This window comes from Chiloscyllium plagiosum, unplaced genomic scaffold (genome assembly GCF_037043375.1).
Source record: "Chiloscyllium plagiosum isolate Xiang-an unplaced genomic scaffold, Cpla_swu_hap1 HiC_scaffold_5, whole genome shotgun sequence".
In the NCBI taxonomy this organism is placed as follows: Eukaryota; Metazoa; Chordata; class Chondrichthyes; order Orectolobiformes; family Hemiscylliidae; genus Chiloscyllium; species Chiloscyllium plagiosum.
This window is the reverse complement of record NW_028270143.1, coordinates 80109816-80136943: the sequence shown is the minus strand read 5'-3', so window position 1 is coordinate 80136943 and position 27128 is coordinate 80109816. Positions and strand designations below refer to the sequence as shown.

General features: G+C 42.4%; 1 protein-coding gene across 2 annotated transcripts; it reads right to left on the bottom strand.

The window, feature by feature from the left end:
- Positions 1–27128, bottom strand: LOC122550005 (uncharacterized). 2 transcript variants are annotated; one of them, XM_043690375.2, is made up of 5 exons: positions 26530–26724; positions 26290–26398; positions 13175–13294; positions 1590–1668; positions 1–1499 (listed from the first exon to the last, which is right to left on the bottom strand). In XM_043690375.2, exons 1-5 carry the CDS (start codon positions 26577–26579, stop codon positions 1408–1410), a joined length of 450 nt encoding a protein of 149 aa, XP_043546310.1. In that variant the 5' UTR covers positions 26580–26724; the 3' UTR covers positions 1–1407. The 2 variants fall into 2 exon arrangements, with proteins under 2 accessions (XP_043546310.1, XP_043546309.1); XM_043690374.2 differs by lacking the exon at positions 26530–26724 and adding an exon at positions 26746–27128 and having other exon boundaries at positions 2–1499.

Below are 27128 nucleotides of genomic sequence, written 5' to 3'. Positions count from 1 at the left end.
CAAACTTCACGAAGATCTTCTTTCGAATTTAGGAAAATATTTGCAAAATCTTTTTTTTTCTTTGCATGTTTATTAAGCCATATATGCCTGAATTGTCTGTTATTGTCAGAAATACCATTCTGCATTTTGGAATACAGGTAATCAAATTCAAGCAAGATGAAAATGACAGATGTGAAACAGACAAAATAATTTAACATTAAAAAGATAATAGATGAAAACAATATAATAAAAGATAATACTAAGCTTTAGAAGGAGCTGAGTCCACCAGGAAAAATGAAAGTTTCAAAAAGGAAAAATAAGGTTCATGATGTTTAGAGGACGGGGGAAGAAAGGAATCAATAATAGCACAATTTCAATAATTACAATCTAAGAGTGCACCAGAAAATAATCACAAAGCCAGGTGCTTTCATACTGCATTCCAAAAAGAATCTTATCCATTTTCTACATTGAGAGTTTCTTTTTATTTGTTCACAAGATGTTAGTATCACTGGCTGGGTCAGCATTTATTGCCCATCCTTGGTTACCCTGAGAAGGTGGGGGCGAGTTGTACTCTTGAACTGCTGCAGTCCATTTGCTGCAAGTAGACCATTGGGAGAGTGGTGAGGAGTTTCAGGATTTTGACCCAGCAACTCTGAAGTAATGGCATATGTTTTCAAGTCAGGAAAGTGAGTGGCAGTTGCAAGTTGCAGAGTTCCGATGTATTTGTTACCCTTATCCATCTAGATAATGGTTGCTGTCAGTTTGAAAGGTGCTGTTGTAGCAGATTTGGTAAGTTTCTACAGTGCATCGTATAGATGATACACACTGCTGACACTGAGCATCAGTGGTACAGGCAGTGGATCTTTGAGGATGACATGACAGTCAAGCAGGCCACTTCATCCTGGCCAATGTAAAGCTTCAGTGTTGTTGGAGATGCATTCAGTCAAGTGGGAGATATTCCATTACATTCCTGACTTGTGCCTTGCAGATACTGGGGACAGGCTTTGGGAATGAGACAGTGTACAGGATTCCTAGTCCCCAACCAACTCTTGTAGCCACTCAGAGTAAACATGAACAAGGAAACTTCCCATTTATTATCTTCTCCCGTCACCACTTTTAGCTGATACTGTGGTCCAGATTCCCTATATTTTTATCGAATGATATGAAGCTCCAACTTAAACTAAAAAGGACCCACGGTCTTTAAACTGAGTCATATTTGCTCCCTGAAATTGTTAAATATGGTGTCAACAACTTGTTTTATTTATTCAATCCCTCAGAGCTTGTTAGTTTATTATTGGGGGAAAGACTTATTACAATACTCAGAAGTCAATTATTTTAAACAAGAAGTGCATAAAATTGGCATCCCTGAGTTAATTAGTATTGTACAGATTCCTGATTATTCCTAGTTATTACTGAATTACATGTTATTTAGTAAATGGTACAATTAGCTGATGAGTACTGAGTGCACTTAGAATCGTTTGTTGATTCACTGTAACCAGAAACTGTGTCTAAGCCACTACCTGAAAAACAAAACAGAATAAAATTAGGAAAGACAAACTATCTTGTTGATGACAAAATTGTTTGTATTAATGGCTATTGTCATATCTTACCTTCAATAAGGTTGTGCAAGTTGCAATAGTTTGTACCAAAGTCAAAGACTGCATACCACAGTTCAGAAACAGAGAATCCCTGAAACAAAAATGCACACTAATTAGTAGAAATAGGACAGTTTTTAAAAAAAAAACAATCAAAACTATTGTCATACTCTTGTCTAGAACACTAGAGATGGGAATGATTTTCAGAGAAACCACTCTATCTTAGATTGCTCTTTCTGATATGCTCAAATTTTTGCAAAAGTTTGGATCAGACTAATTAGCTAGCTTAGTTATCAGATCAAACTGCAGAACAAATTTAAATTCAATAAAATTGTGTGTTATCAGAAATAGTTTGAGAAAGAACTTCTGAACAGAGTAATTGAAGTATCATTTGAAAGGTATTTAATGGTTGTCATTGGACTAACAATCTGCAGATTTGGATTTCTAATCCTGAGGATGCAATGTCAAAATCCACCATATCAGACAAAAAGCCCAAACTAGTTTTGTCTAAAATAAACAATGAACATCTCCTAAATTGGTCATGACACTGGTGGATTGTTGTAAACAATGAACTGATTCACTCATGTCTTTCAGGGAATTAAAACTATTATCCTTAAGTGCCTGGAGTCATTTATTAACCTAGTTGACTATTATCTGCCCTCTGAAATGACCGAACTATTCAATTGAATAAATCTCAAAAGGTAGCAGCTCACCATCTCGGGGCAACTAAGGATAATATTACTAATAAATCGCAAATGAACATATCAACCACCCAAAACCAAGAACACAATACCACTATGCTGTAGTTGAGAGAAAAAATATTCCTTAAAAGGATATTGGGATCTCATTCCCAAAAATCAATTCTGCAATTTCTCTCCTTCCTACTCTTGTCAACAATACAAACTATAACCCTAAAGAGCTTAGAGGAAGTAGCAAATTCATATCTTAAAGTTATTTCCTATTTCATTCACTGCTATTCTGTAAAAAAATTTTTGTTAAAAAGAAATGAATGTAAAAATCTCACTTATGCACCTCACAAACAAATCTTTAGGCTATTAACAATGATGGTGTGATACTTCCATCTGGATTAACAATATACTTTTTTTTAATGAAAGCAAAAAAAAAAATTGTGGATACTGGAGATGTGAAATAAAATCAAAGTGCTGGAGAAACTCAGTAGGTCTGGCAGCAATTGTGGAGAGATGAAGAATTAATGTTTTAATTCCAATATGACTCTACTTCAGAATGCATTTTTATTATCTCTTTAGCAAACTAAAAACAAAGTGCAGAACACTGCCAGGGGAACTAAAATAAAGCTGTATCCAAGGACAAATTATTAGAGGGATGAATAAATGTTTAGTCAAACAGAATGGTTTTAGGAAGGTTCTTTAAATAAAACAAAAAGATTATTAAATTTAGATAGGGCATCCCAAAATGTGATCTTCACAAATTGAACACATAATGCATGATGTGGTGGCACAGTGGTTAGCACTGCTGCCTCTCAGCTCCAGGGACCCGGGTTAGATTTCAGCCTCAGGCGACTGTCTGTATAAAGTTTGCACATTCTCCCAGTGTCTGCGTGGGTTTCCTCTGGTTTTCTCCCACAATCCAGAGATGTGCAGGTTAGGTGAATTAGCCATGCCAAATTGCCTATAGTGTTCAGAGGTGTGGGTTAGGTGCATTAGTTAGGGGTAAATGTAGAGTAAGTGTAGGGGTAAGTGTACAGTCATGGCAGCGCAGGCGGTGGAATGTTCCTCCTGCAGGATGTTTGAGGTAGGGGTGACCACCGATACTCCTGCCGACTTCGTCTGCAGGAAATGCAGTCAGATCCTGATCCTCACCGAACGAGTTAGGGAACTGGAACTGGAGTTGGATGAACTGAGGATTATTCGAGAGGCTGAGAGGGTGATTGATAGAAGCTACAGGGACATAGTTACGCCGGAGAACAGAGGTAGCTGGGTAACAGTTAGAGGTGGGAAGGGGAAGAAGAAGGCAGCGCAGGGTTCCCCTGTGGTCGTTCCCCTAAAAAATAAGTATACAGCTTTGGAAACTGTTGGGGGGGACAGCGTTGCAGGTGTAAGCTGCAGTGAAGGGGTCTGTGGCTCTGAGACTCAGAAGGGAAAGGGGGAGAGGAGGAGAGCGCTAGTTATAGGGGACTCTCTAGTTAGAGGGACGGACAGGCGGTTCTGTGGACATGGGCGAGACTCACGGATGGTTTGTTGCCTCCCGGGTGCTAGGGTCCGAGACGTCTCAGACCGTGTCTTCAGAATCCTAAGGGGGAGGGTGTGCAGCCAGAAGTCGTGGTACACATTGGCACCAACGACATAGGTAGGAAGAGGGGTGGGGAGGTCATTCAAGAGCTCAAGGAGTTAGGCTGGAAGCTAAAAGCTAGGACAGACAGAGTCGTCATCTCTGGGTTGTTGCTGGTGCCACGTGACAGTGAGGCAAAGAATAGGGAGAGAGTGCAGTTGAACACGTGGCTGCAAGGCTGGTGTAGGAGGGAGGGCTTCAGATATTTGGACAATTGGACTGCATTCTGGGGAAGGTGGGACCTGTACAAACAGGACGGGTTGCACCTGAACCAGAAGGGCACCAATATCCTGGGGGGTAGGTTTGCTAGCACTCTTCGGGGGGGTTTAAACTAATTTGGCAGGGGGATGGGATCCGGACTTGTAGTCCAGCAAGTAAGCTAGCTGTGTGTCAGGATGCCCAAGACTGTAGGGAGGCTGTGGAGAAGGTAGCACTGACAGGGACTACTTGCGGACACAGATGGGCTCAAGTGCGTATACTTCAACGCAAGAAGTATCAGAAATAAGGTGGGTGAACTTAAAGCGTGGATCGGTACCTGGGACTACGATGTTGTGGCCATCACGGAAACGTGGATAGATGAGGGACAGGAATGGCTGTTGGAGGTTCCTGGTTACAGGTGTTTCAGTAAGATTAGGGAGGGTGGGAAAAAAGGAGGGGGGGTGGCATTGCTAATTAGAAATGGTATAACGGCTGCAGAAAGGAAGTTTGAGGGGGATCTGCCTCTGGAGGTAGTATGGGCTGAAGTCAGAAATAGGAAAGGTGCAGTCACCTTGTTGGGTGTTTACTATAGGCCCCCCAATAGCAGCAGAGATGTGGAGAAACAGATTGGGAAACAGATTTTGGAAAGGTGCAGAAGCCACAGGGTCGTAGTCATGGGTGACTTCAACTTCCCAAATATTGATTGGAAGCTCTTTAGATCAAGTAGATTGGATGGGGCGGTGTTTGTGCAGTGTGTCCAGGAAGCTTTTCTAATGCAGTATGTAGATTGTCCAACCAGAGGGGAGGCCATATTGGATTTGGTACTCGGTAATGAACCGGGACAAGTGGTGGGCTTGTTAGTGGGTGAACATTTTGGTGATGGTGACCACAATTCTGTGACTTTCACCTTGGTTATGGAGAGAGATAGGTGCGCACAACAAGGTAGATTTTATAATTGGGGGAAGGGAAATTACGATGCTGTAAGGCAGGATTTGAGGAGCATACGTTGGGAGCATAGGCTGTCAGGGAAGGATGTGGTGGAAATGTGGAACTTTTTCAAAGAGCAGATACGACGTGTCCATGATATGTATGTACCTATCAGGCAGGAAAGAAATGGTCGTGTGAGGGAGCCTTGGTTGACGAGAGAGGTTGAATGTCTGGTAAAGAGGAAGAAGGAGGCTTACATAAGGTTGAGGAAACAGGATTCAGACAGAGCAGTGGAGGGATACAGGATAGCCAGAAGGGACCTGAAGAAAGGGATTAGGAGAGCTAAGAGAGGGCATGAAAAATCGTTGGCGGATAGGATCAAGGATAACCCCAAGGCATTTTATGCGTATGTGAGAAACCTGAGAATGATGAGAACGAGGGTAGGTCCGATCAAGGACAGTAGTGGGAGACTGTGTATTGAGTCGGAAGAGATAGGAGAGGTCTTGAACAAGTACTTCTCTTCAGTATTTACGAACGAGAGGGACCGTATTGTAGAAGAGGAGAGTGTGAAATGGACTGGTAAGCTAGAAGAGATACCTGTTAGGAAGGAAGATGTGTTGGACATTTTGAACAACTCGAGGATAGACAGGTCCCCCGGGCCTGACAGGATATATCCTAGGATTATGTGGGAAGCAAGAGAGGAAATTGCAGTACCGTTGGCAATGATCTTCTCGTCTTCACTGGCAACGGGGGTGGTACCAGGGGACTGGAGAGTAGCGAATGTTGTGCCCCTGTTCAAAAAAGGGAATAGGGATAACCCCGGGAATTACAGGCCTGTTAGTCTTACTTCTGTGGTAGGCAAAGTAATGGAAAGGGTACTGAGGGATAGGATTTATGAGTATCTGGAAAGACACTGCTTGATTAGGGACAGCCAGCACGGATTTGTGAAGGGTAGGTCTTGCCTTACAAGTCTTATTGAATTCTTCGAGGAGGTGACCAAGCATGTGGATGAGGGTAGAGCAGTGGATGTAGTGTACATGGATTTTAGTAAGGCATTTGATAAGGTTCCCCATGGTAGGCTTATGCGGAAAGTCAGGAGGCATGGGATAGAGGGAAATTTGGCCAATTGGATAGAAAACTGGCTAACCGGTCGAAGGCAGAGAGTGGTGGTAGATGGTAAATATTCAGCCTGGAGCCCAGTTACAAGTGGAGTTCCGCAGGGATCAGTTCTGGGTCCTCTGCTGTTTGTAATTTTTATTAATGACTTAGATGAGGGAGTCGAAGGGTGGGTCAGTAAATTTGCAGATGATACGAAGATAGGTGGAGTTGTGGACAGTGAGGAGGGCTGTTGTCGGCTGCAGAGGGACTTAGATATGATGCAGAGCTGGGCTGAGGAGTGGCAGATGGAGTTCAACCCTGCCAAGTGTGAGGTTATCCATTTTGGAAGAACAAATAAGAATGCGGAATACAGGGTTAATGGTAGGGTTCTTAGTCAGGTGGAGGAACAGAGGGATCTTGGGGTCTATGTACATAGATCTTTGAAGGTTGCCACTCAGGTGGATAGAGTTTGTAAAAAGGCCTATGGAGTATTATCGTTCATTAGCAGAGGGATTGAATTCAAGAGTCGTGAAGTGATGTTGCAGCTGTACAGGACTTTGGTTAGGCCACAGTTGGAGTACTGTGTGCAGTTCTGGTCGCCTCACTTTAGGAAAGATGTGGAAGCTTTGGAGAGGGTGCAGAGAAGATTTACCAGGATGTTGCCTGGAATGGAGAGGAAGTCGTACGAGGATAGGTTGAGAGTTCTCGGCCTTTTCTCGTTGGAACGGCGAAGGATGAGGGGTGACTTGATAGAGGTTTATAAGATGATCAGAGGAATAGATAGAGTAGACAGTCAGAAACTTTTTCCCCGGGTACAACAGAGTGTTACAAGGGGACATAAATTTAAGGTGAAGGGTGGAAGGTATAGGGGAGATGTCAGGGGTGGGGGCATGGAATGCGCTGCCCGTGGGAGTGGTAGAGTCGGAATCATTGGCGACCTTTAAGCGGCATTTGGATAGGTACATGGATGGGTACTTAATCTAGGTTAGAAGTTCGGCACAACATCGTGGGCCGAAGGGCCTGTTCTGTGCTGTATTGTTCTATGTTCTATGTTCTAGAGTAATAGGTTAGGGGAATGGGTCTGGGAGGAATACTCTTTGAAGGGTCAGTATGGACTTGTTGGACCGAATGGCCTGTTTCCACACTGGAGGGATTCTATGATGAAAAGAAATGCATGAGGTTGGGAATTAGAAAAATGAAGTATCCTGGGAAACTGTTCAGGGCAAGGGAATACTGACGAGCTAGAAATGGCAATGCCATGGAGGAATTTAAATTTGAAAAGATGATGATTTAACTTGCAGTTCTCAGTAGCAGTGAGGGCACACACTTGTCAGCAAGGCAGTATTTATTACCCATTTCACGTTACCTTGAGGGCATTAAGATTTAAGCATGGAATATTGGGCATGCAAGTCATAAACTGATTTAACTTTAAATAGTGTCCTTTCTTAAATGACATTAATGAAACAGTTAAGATTTCATGCAGTCCATGAAATTTTAACGCTATTTTCTTGTCATAACCTACAAATGACCATTGACTGAATTTGATTACTCATGCTGTACCTTCTATGTTACAGAGCAGAAGGTCAAGGTTTGGATACATTGAAACTTACTAAAGATAAAGGGATTGGAAATTGTTCAGGTTAAGTACTAGAATAGTTCAGTCTGTGCCAGTCATAGGAAGAGGTGAGGGTTTCTGCAATAGATGGGCAAGTTTCAACATAAAGGTATTGTGACAGAGATAAAATTCTTTGAAATGTAGAAAATACAGGCTCCACTGCACTGCCCAGAGTCCAATAAGATGGGGCCTGGAAAGGGCTGACAACTTTCTTTTTATCTTTCCTGCACTTAGTTGAAGGAAATTGTGGCTTATCTGAAACTGAATGTTAGACATGCAGTCTGACAGCACAGAAGGTCTGGCGCTATAAGTTAGTAATAGATAGCACTTGCTGAAATTTAGATGCTGATCCAAGCTCTTTGGATGTAATTTCTGGCAAGTTTTGTCTTAGCCATGCAGCACGGAAACCAGTCATGCCGACCATGTTTCTCAAACTAAACTAGTCCTACTTGCCTGCGTTTGGGTCCATGTCTCTCTAAACCTTTCCTATTCATGTGCTTATCCAAACGTCTTTCAAATGTTGTAACTATACCCTTCTCTTCCTCTTCCTCTGGCAGTTCATTCCACATACAATCCACAGTGTGAAAATGTTGTTCCTCAGGTTCCCTTTTAAATCTTTCTCCTCTCTCTTTAAAAATATTTCCCCTGGTTTGAACTCCCCCACCCTAGGGAAAAGACCTTTGCTATTCACCTTATCTATGCCCCTCATGATTTTATAAGCCTCTATAAAAGGTCAACCTTCCAAGCTCCAGTGGTAAAAGCCCTCTCCTATCCAGCCTCTCCTTATAGCTCAAACCCTGCAGTCCTAGCAAAATCCCAGTAAGTCTTTTCTAAACTCTAATTCATTAATATCCTTCATATAGCAGGATGGCCAGAACTGGACACGGTACTCCAAAGGTGACCTCCCAATGTCCTGCACAACCTCAGCATGGTCACCCAATTCCTATACTCAATGGTCTGAACAATGAAGACAAGCATGCCAAAAACCTTCTTAACTACCCTTTCTACCTGTGACACAACTTTCAAATAACTATGCATCAATGAGGAAAAGCACCAGGCAATTTACAGATCCTTAAGTGACCACAAAATAACAATTTATAGTTTAAAAAAAGTCAATGCTAGATTTTGTGCCAAAGGAAGATAAAATAGCAGAACTAACCAAGCAATGGATAGTTGGACAGTGGGGAAGATAGATTCCCGGAGCTCACCTCACAAGTCTATACAGACAATGAAGAGTATGGGTGCTCATATACTGTACCTTATGGAACATCTTTTGGAAATTTAAATGTTTTAAGTTAACTAATTCTGCTTTATGGATCCTGCTTCTTCCCACCTCAAAATAAACGTTAGGCATGGTTTTCCCTTTACAAAGCCATGCCGATTATACTATGTATTTCTAAATGCTCTGTTCTTACATCCTTTATAATAGACTCTTAATATTTTCTCAATGACAGATGGTTAAGCTAACTACCTTATATTTCCCTATTTTTGTGTCCTTCCCTTTGTTGAATAGGGGATTACATTAGGACTCTACCAATCCTCTGGGTCTTTTCCAGAATCTAAGTATTGTTGGAAGATTACTCCCAATACATCCACTATTTCTGAGCAACTTCCTTTAAATTCTTAAGATGTAACCTATCACATCCAGGTGAGAAAAGTTTCCCTTGGACTTTTCATTTAGTGGTTGTTATTATATTTATTTCCTCCCATTTACTACAAGCTATTGACTATTTAGCGTTGAAGACTGATGTAACATATGTATTCAACCCCTCTGCCACTCCCTGGTTCCCCATTATTATTTCCCTAGCCTCATTCTCTCGGGACCTTTGATTATCAACCATCAAATCTCATTTTTCAATAAACCCAGCATTTCTCCAAGAAAATCTTTCCTCATGGAACTTTAAAATTAAGCACAGGAAATTCAGCTGGTGCCTCTGTTCCTATTTTAACTGGAAATGAAGAATCCATGCCTTTGCTGTTTTAAAATGCTTATCTAATTCAGTTTTGCTTTGGTATTTTTCTTCACTCCATACTGGCTTGAAAGAAAATATGAAAATATTTCAAGCTTCCTCTTTTACAAATCTGACACGTCTTCTTGTTACCAATTCACAGACAAGTTTAAAACTGCTTTCATTGTCCATCTTATCAATTGTTTTGAATTTTGAAACCGTCTATTCAACTCCCATTTATAGAAGAAAATCCAACTTTCAAGTCTTTTCTTTGAAGGCTAATGTCAGAATCCTAGTGTCATTCCAGTGATCCTTTGTTGCACCCTTTCCATTGCTCTAAGTATCACTCAAAATGCTATCACCCAAACTCCAAATGCTGAAACTGTGGTCTAATCAACATTTTATTCAAAGTCAATATTCAGTACCCTTTATTTATAAAATTAAGAATTTAATTTAACTGATGACCTTGTCTTTACAGTTTACATCTAAAAATATCTGTACCTCTAGATATTGCTGGTCACTTTTTTGGTTAAGAAATTTACCATTTAGGAATACATCGTGTTACGCTTTCTCAACATATACAGCTTCAGTTTAGATCATAACTGACACTTTTACTAATATATTCAGCATCTACATCACCCATGGTTAACCTGTGGCTCAATTGATAGAGATAGATAGAAGATAGAACAGTACAGCACAGAACAGGCCCTTCAGCCCACGATGTTATGCCGACCACTGATCCTCATGTATGCACCCTCAAATCTCTGTGACCATATGCATGTTCAGAAGTCTCTTAAATGTCCCCAATGACCCTGCCTCCACAACTGCTGCTGGCAACGCATTCCATGCTCTCATAACTCTGTGTAAAGAACCCACCTCTGACATCCCCTCTATACTTTCCTCCAACCAGCTTAAAACTATGACCCCTCGTGTTAGTCATTTCTGCCCTGGGAAATAGTCTCTGGCTATCGACTCTATCTATGCCTCTCACTATCTTGTATACCTCAATTAGGTCCCCTCTTCTCCTCCTTTTCTCCAATGAAAAAAGTCCGAGCTCAGTCAACCTCTCCTCATAAGATAAGCCCTCCAGTCCAGGCAGCATCCTGGTAAACCTCCTCTGAAACCGCTCCAAAGCATCAACATCTTTCTTATAATAGGGCGACCAGAAATGGACGCAGTATTCCAAGTGCGGTCTAACCAAAGTTTTATAGAGCTGCAACAAGATCTCACGACTTTTAAACTCAATCCCCCTGTTAATGAAAGCCAAAACACCATATGCTTTCTTAACAACCCTGTCCACTTGGGTGGCCATTTTAAGGGATCTATGTACCTGCACCTCAATATCCCTCTGTTCCTCCACATTGCCAAGAATCCTATCCTTAATCCTGTACTCAGCTTTCAAATTCAACCTTCCAAAATGCATCACCTCACATTTATGCAGGTTGAACTCCATAACTCCATAACTCCAACAAGGCCCTAGTTTCAAGTCGCACTCCAGGACTTGAGCACAAAGACAGAGGCTGATGCTCTAGATCTGAACTGCAGGAGCACTATGTTGTTAGAGATGTCATTTTCAGATGTGACATTAAACCAGTTCAGGTGCATGCAAAAGATCCTGAGTCACAACTTCAAAGAAAAATAGGAGTTGTCCCTTTTGTCCTGACTAATACCAATCAACACTATTAATTAACATCACGGAATAAAGATGTTTATCTGGTCATTATCACTTTGTTAACCATATTTACAATAAAAAACAAAATGTTGGAGGAATAGAGATGTTAGCCTGAGATGTCAAAACTACTGAAGCAGAAGTACCTTTGACTAGTTAATTCCTCACTCACAACTGTGCCCCTTTATATAGGCAGTTTATAACATCAGTCTTTTTATGCCAAAATCCAAAGCATTTACACAAATGGAAACGAGAGACATATTTCTTGGCGAGTCATCAAGAACATTGTGTTGCAGATAACAATACAATAGGTGTGAATGTAAGTTGCAATGCAGACATAAGAACTTTACAAACTAAGTGAATGGACCAAAAATTGGCAGATATACTTCAAGTGATAAATGTCGGGATATCCATTTTGGTCAGAGGAATAGAAAGACAACTTGAGTACTTCAATGCAACGGGACCTGGGTGTCCACATCTCTTAATCACCAAAAGTTAGTATGCAAGTACAGCAGGTAATAAGGTAGATAATAATGGAATTTTGGCATTTATTGCTAATGAAGAGAATGTAAAAGTAGAGAAATGTTGCTGCAACTATACAAGGCTACATCTGGAGTATTGTGTACAGTTTTGATACTTGTTGGGCCAGGTAGCCTGTTTCCACACTGCAGGGAGTTTATGATCTCTGATCTTCCTTGAAGAAGGAATTGTTGCATTAGGAGCAATTCAAAGGATGTTCACTAGATTGATTTTAGAGATGATGGTTTTGTCTTAAGAGGGATTAGGCCTATACTTTCTAGAGATAAGAATAATGAAAGAAGATTGAATTGAGATACATAAGATGCTAAAAGTACAAATTGACAAAATAGACACAGAAAGGATGTTTCCTCATGTGGGACAATCTAGAATGACAGCTCATAATTTTAGGATGAGGGATAGCAGATTTAAAACAGAGATAAGGAAAAATTACTTCTCTCAAAAGGGCTGTGAATCTGTGGAATTCATTACCCCATAGTGTGGTGGATGCTAAATCGATGAATAAATTTAAAGAGGAGACAGGCAGATTTATAATTAGAAATGAGTTGAAGGGTGATGGACAGTGGGCAGGAATGTGGAGATGAGGCCGTGATGAGATCAGCCATGATCGTATTAAATGGCACAGCAGGCTTGAGGAGCTAAACTTCCAACTCCTGCTCCATGTTCTTCTGTTCTGAAAAAGAACATGTCAAACCATTGAAAGAGAAAATATGGTAGGGGACCAAAAATTTGAACAAAAAAATGAATTTTTAAAAGGAGGGTCTTAGTGGAAGAAAGCATCAAAATGGTCTCTCCAGTAAAGGTTTGAATAAAGTGTCATCTTAATCCTTAAACACAATAGGTGTAGGAATATCTATTTGTGCTTTGTATTTTTTCAACTCATGCAATTCCTTTCTCAACAAAACATTATTATCGTAAAACTACTGAAAATATGTAGAGTAATGTAAGTGACATTAACCTGATCATTAAAGTTTTGAATTTATTTTCTTCTATCTCCCTCGTGTTTTAAAATGTTATTAAATCTTTGCTTAAACTCTATTTTCAATACGGAAAATGGTAATGACAAGACAGCTGGTGGCCCATAGAAGATCATGGCAGGATGTATATAATATTCACAGCACATTTTAAAGAGGAACTAAATACAATGTCTCTAGTTCAAACAATTACCAACTGGCAATCAGGCAAAACACATTAAATGTGAACTTTTCAAGAACAGAATCCTGTATAAAGGAATAGTTCCTATTGGTGGCTAACAACATTGTGAGTTGGTGTGCAAAAATATAGTTATATTACTTACAGAGACAGAGCAGGATCTCTTGTCAAAAGAGGAAGTCAGTTTGAATGTTAGGTTATCCACATATTTGTGCACTGGAGTGGTGTGCTCAGCAACGATATAATGTTCATTTGCAGACTTCAGCTATGAGAAGGGGAGAAAGTTAACAAATTAGTAGCCAATAAAAACAGAAAACCCTGGAAATACTCAACGGCATCTGTTGAAAACCAGTTAGCACTTCAGGTTGATGATCTTTCCTCAGCAACTAGTATCATTAGTTGCATTAGTTACGGGTAACTACGAAAGTCAATCCATGATGTTTTCTCCTTAGAGCTGCTAGCAGCAGTTACTTTCATCAAACTGTTCAGATAAGTTACAACACACCTCTAGGGTAGATGGGACTTGAACCTTGACCTTCCGGCCGCTCAGTGTACTACCACTGTACCACAAGACAAATTTGCATTTCCCATGTAACATTTAAATGAGCTCTCAAAGAAAAAATTGTAGGTATGCTTTACAATAACAACTTGTATTTATATGACACCTTTAATGTCAAATAAAATGTCACAAAGTGTTTAACAGTCACAATGTAGAGAAGAATATCCGAGGCATTAAGAAAATGAATCCAAGTTTCAAGTGAAGGCCACTGTTGGAATATTGCGTGCAACTCAAACTTGAAAGGGTTCAGAAAAGATTTACAAGGATGTTGCCGGGTTTGAAGAATTTGAGCTATAGGGAGAGGTTGAATAAGCTAAGGCTGTTTTCCCTGGTGTGTTGGAGGCTGAGGGGTGACCTTATAGAGGTTTATAAAATCATGAGGGGCATGGATAGGATAAATAGACAAAATCTTTTCCCGGAGGTGGGGGAGTCCAGAACTAGAGGGCATAGGTTTAGGGTGGAAGGGGAAAGATATAAAAGAGACCTAAGAGGCAACATCTTCACACAGAAGGTGGTACATATATGAAATGAGCTGCCAGAGGAAGTGGTGGAGGCTAGTACAATTGCAACATTTAAAAGGCATCTGGATGGGTATATGAGTAGTAAGGATTTGGAGGGATATGGGCCAGGTTTTGGCAGGTGGGACTAGATTGGGTTGTGATATCTGGTTAGTATTGACGAGTTGGACCGAAGGGTTTGTTTCCATGCCGTACATCTCTATGATTCTATAATTAAGATTTCGGAGAGAGAGGTCGGAGAGATCAGCTACGTGATATTTTCTATACCAGCTTTTCTTCTTTCCTACTCTGATATTGGGTGAGGGGTCCCAGATGAGTCAGGACAGAGTCTTGATCTCAGCAAAGGGCATGCCAACGCTGCCTGCTCCTCCTGGGTAAGGTACAGATGGGGAAAATTAAACCAGCATTCCTGGTGCAAGTGCAATCAGTGTGTGGGTGTTTGTGATGCCAAGATCAAGTTAGCTATGCAAACCAACATTTATCATTTTAATGTTAAGCTGCCGGTGTTGGATTGGGGTGGACAAAGTTAAAAATCAAACAACACCAGGTTAGAGTCCAACAGGTTCAATTGAAAGTGTACAAGTTTTCAGAACACTCCTTTATCAGGTAGCCAGTGGACAGGATCATAGAACACATAATTTATAGTAAATGATGAAAGTGTCATACAACTTATGCAATGTGTGAACAAACCTGGATTGCTGTTAATCATGTAGAATGGGTTGCAGATTTCAATTCATTAACATGTAAATCCCAGAACTTCTTTCAAGTCACAGTCCCGAGATATGCACTGTCTGAGCTGAGAAGTTACTTTTCTTTAAATAAAACCTTAAGTTATCTTGGGAATATGACTTGAAAGATGCTCTGGGTTTTGCAAATTAATAAATCGAAACCTGCATCCTCATTCTAAGTGATTAAAGAATTAACAGCAATCTAGGTCTGTTCAGAACATTGCATCAGTTGTATGACACTTTGATCTTTTACTATACATTCTGTATCCTATGATCCTACCCCACTAGCTACCTGATGAAGGAGCAGCCCTCCGAAAGCCTGTACCTCCAAATAAACCTGTTGGACCCTAACCTGATGTGGCGTGATATTGTTTTTAAATTTGTCACTTTAGACAGTGTGTTAAGAATCCTGGGAGTGAGGTACCAGTGCATGGCCTTGCAACCTAGCCCACAGCATGCAGCAGAGAAGGGCAGTGTGTAGAGTTTAGAGAATAGACAAACACAGATTTAAGGCAGAATCTTATCATGGCCTGCATGAGGTGGGCAACAGGAAGAAATGTGACAAAAATCACACATGAAGGTCAGCAAGACATCTCGACATCAATAGCATCCAATTATGGTTGCAGAAAATTCCCACAAGCGATCTTGAATTCAGCTACTTGTTAAGAAATCTCACAATCAAATACTGAAGCAATGACTGAAACTTTATTACATATAGTAACCAAAATAAGATTCCTCAAGTAAGCAAGTTAAGCCTCACAACCCAATCCAATTAATGGTGGAATGTAGCTACAATTCCAAACAATTGTGTCTGTCTCTGGATGGGTCCTGGGTTCAATCCAGTGCAGTTATTCTCCCAGCTTCTGCTCCTTAAGAATCCTGGAGTTGAATTATTGTACAATTTTTCCTGCAAGTTTGTGGTGTGACATTATTGTTGACCAGTCCTCTGGAGCTCTCAAGTCTGCAGCTTGCCTCCTTATCTGAAGTAGCTTCCTTGTTCCATTTGGTATTGGCTTGTATGTTTGAAACACAGCCTGTCATTAACTGCTTAAATTTTTCTGCAAGGCAATCATTTGTCCTTGTGGCATAAGGCAGCTAGTTATCAAGCTGCTGTTAAAACAGTTTTATTTATATAGCTTCAACTCCTTCTTCTTCCAGATATGGCTAATTGCTTTCAATCTCTGTGTAACAGTTTGTCCTGTCCCTTAAGTTTGTTCTGGACAGAGTTATTGCAACTTATCTCAGTCAATGAACAGTTATTAAAGATCTGAAGTTTACATTATCACATATTTTTAAGTTCTGGGCATCAAAGTGAGATTCTCACTAGGGAGTGTTGGGTTGTCTATTATTGCTTGTTAACAATCTTATTAACTGCAATCTCACCTCATTAATTTGTTGCTTCCTGTCCGGCCACTGCTGTGAGCAAACTAGAGATGCCGAGAATTCTCAATGTGGAGGACTGAGCATTTACCTGGCAACTTCAGCTGCAAAGAACCTCCAAGCAACATCTCAAGGGGCACCAGACACATGTCCTCCCTATCCACAGATACTAGCATTAAATAGTTACCAATCCCCAAGAACATTCATCATACCTCTCCGATCCACTTGCAGGACATAAAAGGAAGTACAGAAAGATCTGCGTTGCAAGGCACACCAGCATTAGCACTGAAAAGCTGTTCAGGTCTCTGTGCACAGGGAAAGGCACCCAGTTCACAGAATGGACTGGGCTGCATCTCAGGGCTGCTCATTTGCACACTCACCATGCCCTTAGCATTCTTGCCTTGCATTGCCAAGTTGTACAGGCAACTTGCCTTGCTGATCAGCAATGCGTAGTCTAGGGGGTTTACATCTTTCCATACAGCACCGTCCTATATCTACCTCACAGCTGCACCACATGCCAGCAGCTCACACAGCAAACACCCTGCGTATGTAACAAGCAAGCAGCCTGATCTCAAATCTGGGCACATCCTCATCAAGGTCCATGGAGGCACCGTCAGTCAGCACAGTGAGTCAAGGGCAGCCTCCTGTACCAGTCGAGCAGATTGGTCACCATTAGACGTCTAGTCAGGATGTATGTGCGTCTTCAGTTCTAGGAGTTAGTCACAATCAGTCCTGTGGTTGCAGAGTAACCAGTCAGTCCAGGATTGGGCTAACCCAGTTGGGAAGATTTACAGGCATCATCCAGTGACTCAGCCACTTCTGGACTAGGACAGTCCATAAGGCTACTCGAGGGGGTGGGCCATAGTCAGTTGGCCTGATCCATCGGTGTTTGGAGTGGGGTGTGGAGCACAGCATAGCAATCTATTTGTAAGGATTGGGGGCTGCAGGTTGGGCTACACTGGGGAATGACATTTGTAAAGGGCCAGCAACTTCATTTTTATGAGGTGTATATGGGAAAACATGAACAGGAATAGGGGAATGAAGGAGTGTAGTTCATCCAATCAGGAGCACCATAACTTGAAGAGGGGGGCTGGGGTGAAGAAGAGGAGGAGTTGGAAACAGTGGATGGTCTACATCTGGCATGGTCACCTCATACAGCAGACGTTGGTGGGCTCAGGTTGGATGGCGATCTGGGAAGGAATGTAGCCTGTAAGCTTCATGGGACAGTCAACATGGCTTTATGTGTGGGAAATTGTGTCTCACTAACTTGATTGAGTTTTTTGCAGAAGTAACGAAGAAGATTAATGAGGGCATATTGACAGATGTGGTCTATATGTACTTCAGTGAGGCCTTCAACAAGGTTCCTCATGGTAGACTGGTCAGCAAGGTTAGATCACATGGAATACAGGGAGAACTTGCCATTTGGATACAGAATTGGCACAAAGGTAGAAGACAGAAGGTGGTGGTGAATGGCTGTTTTTTCAGACTTGAGGCCTGTGACCATTGGTGTGCCACAAGGATCAGTGCTGGGTCTGCTGCTTTTTGTCATTTATATAAATGATTTGGATGTGAACATAGGAGCTATGGCCAGTAAGTTTGCAGATGACACCAAAATTGGAGGTGTAGTGGACAGCAAAGAAGGTTACTTCAGATGGGATCTTGATCAGATGGGCCAATGGGCCGAGGTGCGGCAAATGGAGTTCAATTTAGATAAATGTGAGGTGATTCAGTTTGGAAAGGCAAATCAGGGCAGGACTTATACACTTAATGGTAAGGTCTATGGCAGTGCTGATGAACAAAGAGACCTTGGAGTGCAGGTTCATAGTTACTTCAGAGGGGAACTCCAGATTGATAGGATAGTGAAGGCGGCGTTTGGTATGCTTGCCTTTATTGATTAGGGCACTGAGTATAGGTGTTGGGAGGCCATGCTGTGACAGTACAAGGCATTGGTTAAGCCACTTTTGGAATACTGTATGCAGTTCTCGTCTCTCTGCTGTAGGATGTTGTCAAACTTGAAAGGGTTCAGAAAAGATTTACAAGGATGTTGCCAGGGATGGAGGATTTGAGCTATAGGGAGAGGCTGAATAGATTACATTACATTGTGGAAACAGGCCCTTCGGCCCAACAAGTCCACAACGACCCGCCAAAGCGCAACCCACCCATACCCCTACATTTACCCCTTACCTAACACTACGGGCAATTTAGCATGGCCAATTCACCTGACCTGCACATCTTTGGACTGTGGGAGGAAACCGGAGCACCCAGAGGAAACCCACGCAGGCGCGGGGAGAACATGCAAACTCCACACAGTCAGTCGCCTGAGGCGGGAATTGAACCCAGGTCTCTGGCGCTGTGAGGCAACAGTGCTAACCACTGTGCCGCCCACAGCTGGGGCTATTTTCCCTGGAGCGTCTGAGGCTGAGGGGTGATCTTATAAAAGTTTCCTCCCAAAGTCCAAAGATGTGCAGGTCAGGTGAATTGGCCATGCTAAATTGCCCATCTTATAAAAGATTATAAGATCATGACAGGCAATGGACAGACAACCAAAAGGTCTATTTCCTTGCTGTACAGCTCTTGACTCTATGACTCCATTAGGAAGGGGCTATGGATATTCAGGGCCACACTGACAAGTCAAGGTAGGAGCTGGTAATCACTGCCAATCAAGCATTCAATGTCACCTTCCATCATATCAATGAGGAAGGAAATGGCTGCAACCATACCTGAAATGGGCAGGGCAAGTGTCTTAACCTGTGAGGGAGGGTCCACTGATGGATGGTCCTTTAGACAGCAGAACGGTACACACAGACCCAGACGCTGTACATTAAACAGATCTATCTGCCCCACTCATTACTGATACGTCATTCAACACTACACACCTTTAGAAAGGGAAGAATAGTGATGTCTGACCGTGAGGATGCCAGCAGACCCCACTGTCTTATGTACACTTTGCTCATCTTGCTTCCTTAGCTAGAGGGCCAGATGTGCAGAGGGTCTTCTTGTCAAAGGTAAGTGGAAGCTCGTTGGCTTCAACGTCCAAGATTGGAAGGTGAACGGATAGATTGGAGGTGGAGGGCCTGGCCTCTTCTGAAATTTCCAGACAGGAGGCTTCTAAGGAGCTCAGGTGTGCTTCCTCCTCACATCATCATCTCCCTGTGAGGGAGTCTGCGAGGGCACACCAGGCTCTGCAACTCAGTCTTCGGTTCAGAGGACCAACAACTAGGGTGACGGAGTGTAGATGTTTGTATCTGTCCAGCGGACCTTGACGGTGCTGGACCTGACTCTCTGTAGCAGAATCTAACTTGTCCATAGAGGCAGCCAGGTGGTTACCTTCTTGTGGCAGCTAAGCTCCCACAGCGTGGATATGTCCAAGGGATGCCTGGTCCCAGTCTGGCTTCCAAGTACCAGTGACCTGCAGCATTTCTTCCATTACCAGCTGTGGAGATGTCATAGTGAGGTGCTCACAAGCTTATACTCCCAAACAACCCGTCGAGCTCTCAGTATCTGAGCTACTGCACGGTGCCTTGCTGATGGTTCCCCCGAGACCTTGGTACTGTCTTCCTTACAGGTCAAGGAGATGGCTCCTGACAGACTGAGGCGTTTCTGTTTTGGGTAACAGACAGCTTGCTGTTAACTACAGAACCCAAGGGAGAGAGACATCACAGCCAACTGTTAGAAGTGGTGTGCACTGACAGCGGCTTTCCTGGGGAACGAAGAGTGGTACTTCCTCAGTTCACCTGAGATTAATGCATCAGCATCCCCTCAGAAGTGGTCCCAGTCTTCCACAATGGAAAGCATTCTTTCCTCAACAGGTGAAGAGTCCGATGTCAGGTACTCCTCCATCCTTCCACGTCCTTTCTGCACTCCTGTCGACTGTCTTCTCCTGGAATGAGAGAAAAGCAGGGATTGAGTGAGTTGAAAATTATTGGCACAGATGTTAGTGCTGGTGCAGAAGGGAGGGGGAAGGTTTAAGGTGACGAGATGTCCCAGATAAATAAATGGCAGCGACAAGGATATGTGGACTTAGTGATATGGAGGGCAGATGAGAGGAAAGATGTTGAAGGCAACAGTAAGAGTGACAGAGCATGAGGCTTGGTAGGAGGTGGCTGCAGCAGCAGAGACAGGGAGAGGGTGGTGTATCAGAGAGAGAAGAGTGAGGCACTTACCCTGGCAGAGCAGAGGTCATTGTGCTTCCTCTGGCACAGCTGGCCATTCTTCTGCACAAAGGAGATCACAAGACCTGGATGGCAACTTCAGATCAGGCTGTCAGGGTTAGGTGTTGTGGCCTCCTCTGCTGGTCCTCCTGGAAGAGGAAGGCCCTCCTCTGGATCACTCCCTTATCAGATATCTTCTGAATGAATGTGCATCACCGAGGAGGGCAACTTCAGGATGTCAGTGCTCAGATATGGCACGGGGTCCAGAGATGCTTGGTCTTTCATCATATATCTAACGAGTGGTGTGTTTTCCTGGGAGTTGTGCTTGCTAAAATGGGGCTAGAGCTGGGTGAGGATAGATAGTGGGGTGGGTTCAGTAAGATATGGCAAGAGATTGCACTTGACCAGAGAGAAACCCTCATCAAAACTGGTACAGCCTTACAAAAAACATAAGATTCAGCTCACAAAGAAAGATGATGATTTTGTGTCCTGAGTACAGCAAATCATACCACATTGACATAGAAAGCCCAAGGAAGTTATATAGCTTTATTTTTTCAGATGGAAGAACTGTAGCACCCTTATCATGCATACAATGCTACATTTCCTGGTTGGGTTTTTTTTTTTATTAGCCCAAGTAGATAATCAGGATCCAAGTCTTAGTGTGTGCTTTCCAAAAGCATTAATAGAAGAGGGAGTGAGATTGTTTGTGATGACTTGCAAGAAATACCTTGCTGGCATTTACTATATAGGCTCACAGGAGCATGGCTACTTAAGAGGAAGTACAAATCATGCCGAAAGTCCCAAACATTCGCTGAATATCAAAAAAGAAAACTTATTCAATTTATTGTCAGTGAGAATCTAATATATAATTACAAGACTCACGGGATTACTGCATTCTATTTTTATTCAAATAAATCAACTCTCTGCAAAGCACTCACAGCAATGCGTTTGTTCAGTTAATTTATTTAGTAAACACACAAACACGCACACACACACGTCCCCCACAAAGCCAAGAGCAGCATACAGTTCATGTGATGAACCATGAGTCATTTAAGACAAACCACAAAACAAAAGAAAGCGGTTACATTTTTTTGGGTAAAATAACTGCATCAAGGCTGGTATTCCATCACCAATAATCTAATCTCTTTTTTTAATATAAACCCCTACACTACAGCCTAACAGTGGTAATGCTTATTTTTCCCCATCACCCATATTGTGTATGTGCAGGTGTAGGGCACAGTGAAGAACAACAAGTGAAGAAAAGTTTATTCATATTCCACCACCAGGAAGGAAGGAAACACCCGAGTGGCCAGTGACAAGCAGTGCACTTCTCAACAAGGGCAATGTCTAAGTGATGAAGCAAGTGGAAGGATTAAATCAAAAGAGAATCGGAGGGGGAGAATGTGGTTACATTTTACCAACATAGAACAGGCCCTTCGGCCATCGATGTTGCACCGACCTGTGAACTATTCTCAGATCGTCCCCCTACACTATCCTAAAATCATCCATGTGCTTATCTAAGGATTGTTTAAATCTCCATAATGTGGCTGAGTTGACTACCTTAGCAGGTAGGGCATTCCAAGCCCTTACCACTCTCTGCATAAAGAACCTGCCTCTGACATCTGTCTTAAATCTATCACCCCTCAATTTGTAGTTATGCCCCCTTGTACACGTTGAAGCAATCATCCTAGGAAAAAGACTTTCACTGTCTACCCTATCTAATCCTCTGATCATCTTGTATGTCTCTATCAAATCCCCTCTTACCCTTCTTCTTGCCAATGAGAACAGGTTCACGTCTCTCAGCCTTTCCTCATAACACCTTCCCTCCAGACCAGGCAACATCCTGGTAAATCTCCTCTGCACCTTTTCCAATGCTTCCACATCCTTCCTGAAATATGGGGACCAGAACTGTACACAATATTCCAAGTGTGGCCGCACTAGCGTTTTGTATAGCTGCAGCATGATATTGCGGCTCCGGAACTCAATCCCTCTATGAATGAAACCTAACAAACCATATGCCTTCTTAACAGCACCATTCATCTTGGTGGCAACGTTCAGGGATCTATGTACATGGACTCCAAGATTCCTCTGCACATACACACAACCAAGAATCTTTCCATTGACCCAGTACTCTGCCTTCCTGTTATTCTTCCCAAAGTGCGTCACCTCAAATTTAGCTGCATTTGACTCCATTTGCCACCTCTTAGCCCAATTCTGCAGTTTATCCAAGTCCCCCTGCAACCTGTAACACACTTCCACACTGTCCACTACTCCACCGACTTTAATGTCGTCTGCAAATTTACTAATCCATCCACCTATGCCTGCGTCTAAGTCATTTATAAAAATGACAAACAGCAGTGGTCCCAAAACAGATCCTTGTGGCACACCACTAGTAACCGGACTCCAGGCTGAATATTTTCCATCAACCACCACTCGCTGCCTTCTTTCAGAAAGCCAGTTTCTAATCCAAACTGCTAAATCACCCTCAATTCCATGCCTCTGCATTTTCTCCAACAGCCTACCATATGGAACTTTATAAAAGGCTTTACTGAAGTCCATTGTAGAACCTTATCAAAGGCTTTACTGAAGTCCAACAATCTATCATTACCACAATTATGTCCAATATTTTATTACTTAATGTATACAAATAGTCTGCAATCATCTGATAAGTCCAGGGAGAGAGAGGGCCAATGACAAGTTGCCAGATGGACTTTGCAGTAGAGCTTAGCAGAACATATCTGCTCCTCTCGCTCCACAAATACAAAAATAAAACTCTCGTGTGAGGTACTTGTGAGGTTATGCACTTCGGTAGTTGGAATAGCAGTGTATACTACTTTCCAAATGGGGAAAGGCTTCGGAAATCTGATCCACAAAAGGACTTGGGAGTTCGAATTCAGGATTCTCTTGAGGTTAACATGCAGGTTCAGTTGGCTGTTAGGAAGGCAAGTGGAATGGTAGCATTCATTTTAACAGGACTAAAATACAAAGAGCACAGAAGTACTAATCAGACTGCTTTTGAAATATTGTGAGCAGTTTCGGGCCTTGTATCTTTGGAAAAGTGTCCTGGCATTGGACGGGGTCCAGAGGAAATTTACAAGAATGATCCCAGGGATGAACGACTTGTCGCATAGAGAGAGGTTGAGGAATTTGGGTCTGTACCTGATGGGGTTTGGGAAGGATGAGGGTTGATCTCATTGAAACTTACAGAATACGGTGATGTCTGGATACAGTGTACATGGAGAAGATGCTTCCACCAGGAGGAGACACGAGGATCCAAGGGCACAGTCTCAAAGAAAAGGGATGATCTTTTAGAACTGAGATGAGGAGGAATTTCATCAGCCAGAGGCTGGTTAACCTGTGGAATTCATTGCTGCAGAGGGCTGTGGAGGCCAAGTCAGTGTGTGTGTTTATGAGAGATAGATAGGTTCTTAATTAGTAAGATGACTAAGGGTTATGAGGAGAAGACAGAAGAATGGGGTTGAGAAACATTTCAGCCATGATGCGATGGTGGAGAAGGCATGATGGGCCGATTGGCCTAAATCTGCTCCGATGTCTCAAGGAGTTTCTTTGGATGCTCAGGCACATCTATGCCCAATAATATCAACCCAATGTAGAAAAGTGACCCAAAATAGGCAACAGGCCAGAAATAAGCAATAGGCCACTCACATGTGATGACGATATAATTAATAATATCCCAAAAGGATTTTTTTGTTCTTGCTTTCCCTCCCAATATGTCTGAGTGTTGTTCCAGGCCCATACCTGAGCAGCAGTGAAGCCAGTTGGCTTTGGAGGTTTGGTTGGGCGACCATGGAGGTATATTGCTGGCTGTAAGGTCCTGACAAGCTGAGGGCCTTCTTGCCAGAGGCACGTGGGCCCTTCATGGCTTCAGCTTCATTCACTCCAGCAGTATTTGAGGCCATTGTGGTGTCAGACAGTTTTTTGGCATCAAGACACAGGAAAATTAGTCAATTTTAACCCATTTTCTATCCAGATCATTTGCATATTTTTACTCGGGTTTCTTTGCTTCATCTCACCCAATTGCCCCATTGAAGATAATGAATGTTCAAGACTGCTCTGAGCAGACATTACATAGAAAAACAAATCCGGTACAGCAGTCTTTGAACCATAAAGACAACAGCCCTAGGTTGGAATATCAGTTTGAGTGATTTTCAAGTAAAAGTCAAGAGACATTAAAGATTTTCCACACACAACTCAACAGACAGTCATTTGACCTTACTCTGCAGAAGTAATAAAACACTTCCAAAGTCATCAAACAACTTTTGTTAATCGTAGATAAACTGAAGGTATCACATTCGTTTCAGAAGGATTTGCCCAAATTCCCATTCGTCTCCTCATCCCTCTACATTACAAGATGCCAGACATTTGTCTCAAAGTCATGATTTTTGACAGCAAGCTGCCAGCCCTCACTGTCATTATCCTTCTGAATGCGGTGCTACTCGAAGATTTTGCACAGAGGTATATTAAGGCACACAGCCTGAAGTTACAGTCTGTTACTCTTATCCTGCTGCAATCTGCAATGGGGTTACCTTGCAGAGCCAGCAATCACAGAAGTCAGTTGTTGTAGCAAAACTTTTTCAATAATGCTATCATTAGACCACCATCTGCAACTTTCTCTCCAAGCCACTCACTATATATCGCTGTTCCTTTACTGTCGCTGGGTCAAAATCCTGGAATTCTTCCCCAAGGGCATTATGTGTCAACCTACAGCATGTGAACAGCAGTGGTTTAAGAAGACACACCACCTTCTCAAGGGTAACTAGGAACAGGCAATAAATGCGAGTCACATCCTATGAATGAATAGTAAAACAAAACTATTGAAAGTTATGATTTATTCAATTCGGTATAAACTTTAAAAAAAAAACCTGATGATCTGAATGAAAACTATCATTGAACAACTAACCTGGCCCTGAAGAAAGTGAGATGTTATTAAATATCTTGATTAAAGTAGTTACCAGATTTTTAAACATGATATTTTAATTAACTTAAAAACATCTTAAGTTTCAAGTTTACTCATAATAAATCAGCTTGTATTTCCATGTGTATGTCCCCTTCTTTTTTGAAATAGAACAATAAGCACTGCTTCCTCACAAGGTTCAATTCCACCCTCGGGCAACTGTCTGTGTGGAGTTTGCACATTCTCCCTATGTCTGTGTGAGTTTCCTCCAAGTGCTCCGGTCTCCTCCCACAATCCAAAGATATGCAGGTCAGGTCAATTGGCCATGCTAAATTGCCCCGAGTATCCAGGGGTGTGCAGGCTAAGTCGTTTAGCCATAGGAAAAATAGGGTTACAGAGATTTGGCGGGGGGGGGGGGGGGGGGGGTGGGATGTTCTTCGGAGAGTAAGTGTGATTTTGATGGGCCGTATGACCTGTTTTCACACTGTAGGGATTCTATGATGAATAAGTATTTGTGCATTCCATTCCCAGGTTTGCCATCTGTGAAAATGTTCTTGACGTGATCCACAGCTTGAATGGTTTGATCTGCAGAAACTCTAAACTGTGCAATGTGGGGCAATGCTCATTTAAAGAGTTATAGTCTTCACCACAAAGGTCATTAGATCTCCTAGATCAACTATTAAGATCAGCAGTGATCACTATACTTGGCCAATGATGTTTTTTTTTGACAAATTACAAACTATAAAAACGTGATTATGAAAGTAAAATACTGCAAAACATTTTACACAAAACCTACTTTACTGCTCAATTTTCAAAACCCACTTTCTCTTTCAGTACATCCCATCTCCTCTGATGCTACTCAGTAAAGGTGCTACATAAATCTAAGTTATAACAACTGCTGCTGCGATTTTTCCATTCAGAAGAGATGGGTAAATGTATTTCATCTAAAAACTGGATAGGATGGTTGACTAAATGGGAAGCAACCGAAGATTAAGCGTTTAACACTTACCGTGTACAGGCACTTCTCTCCCCCCTGAACACAGTTATCAGCAGTCCTCCACGCTTTAATTTGTGTCACTAACTCCAGGTACACACTATTACAAGGAATGCCAAATGTCCTACAGGTAAAAATAAGCAAGTTATTAATAGTGATACACATGACGAGGACTTACATAAAACACATCAAAACATTTTACACAATTGAGAAAAGGAGTACAGTCTGTATCGATCAACAAACCAGCACGCCCACCTGCCACTACAGTGATGGTCAATGGTAGAACCGTGTAGTGTGCAGCCCATCGAGCCGAGAAAACGGGGAGAATCAGCTGATCATCGGAAGGCAGTCATGGGACTGCGAGCCCTCTGCGTTGGGGAATTTCGCTCAATTCGCGGATACATTACAACTCCCTGCTGCCTGGCTGCATTCACTATGGTCACATCCGACACTCGATCCTGATGAACTTACCACTCCACCGAGCACTGAGCATGCAGAGGTCTGCCTGTTGTCCCGGTCAATACAGCAAACACCACCAAAGCAGCCCGAACCGCCATCGCGGATATCTCACTGCAGCAGTCTACAGGAACCGCCTTCTAACCTCCCAGAGCCCGCCCCTGTCCCTTTCACAGGATTGTTCAGGCTGGACAAGGAAGTCAATGTGTTTTCCCAGCTTCTTCCAGTGAGGATCAGTAGTTAGTGCCAATCTCCTGCTTTTCGCATCATACTTTCGCACACTACATTTATGCATTATTTGGAGATGCCGGTGTTGGACTGGGGTGTACAAAGTTAAAAATCACACAACACTAGGTTATAGTCCAACAGGTTTAATTGGAAGCACACTAGCTTTCGGA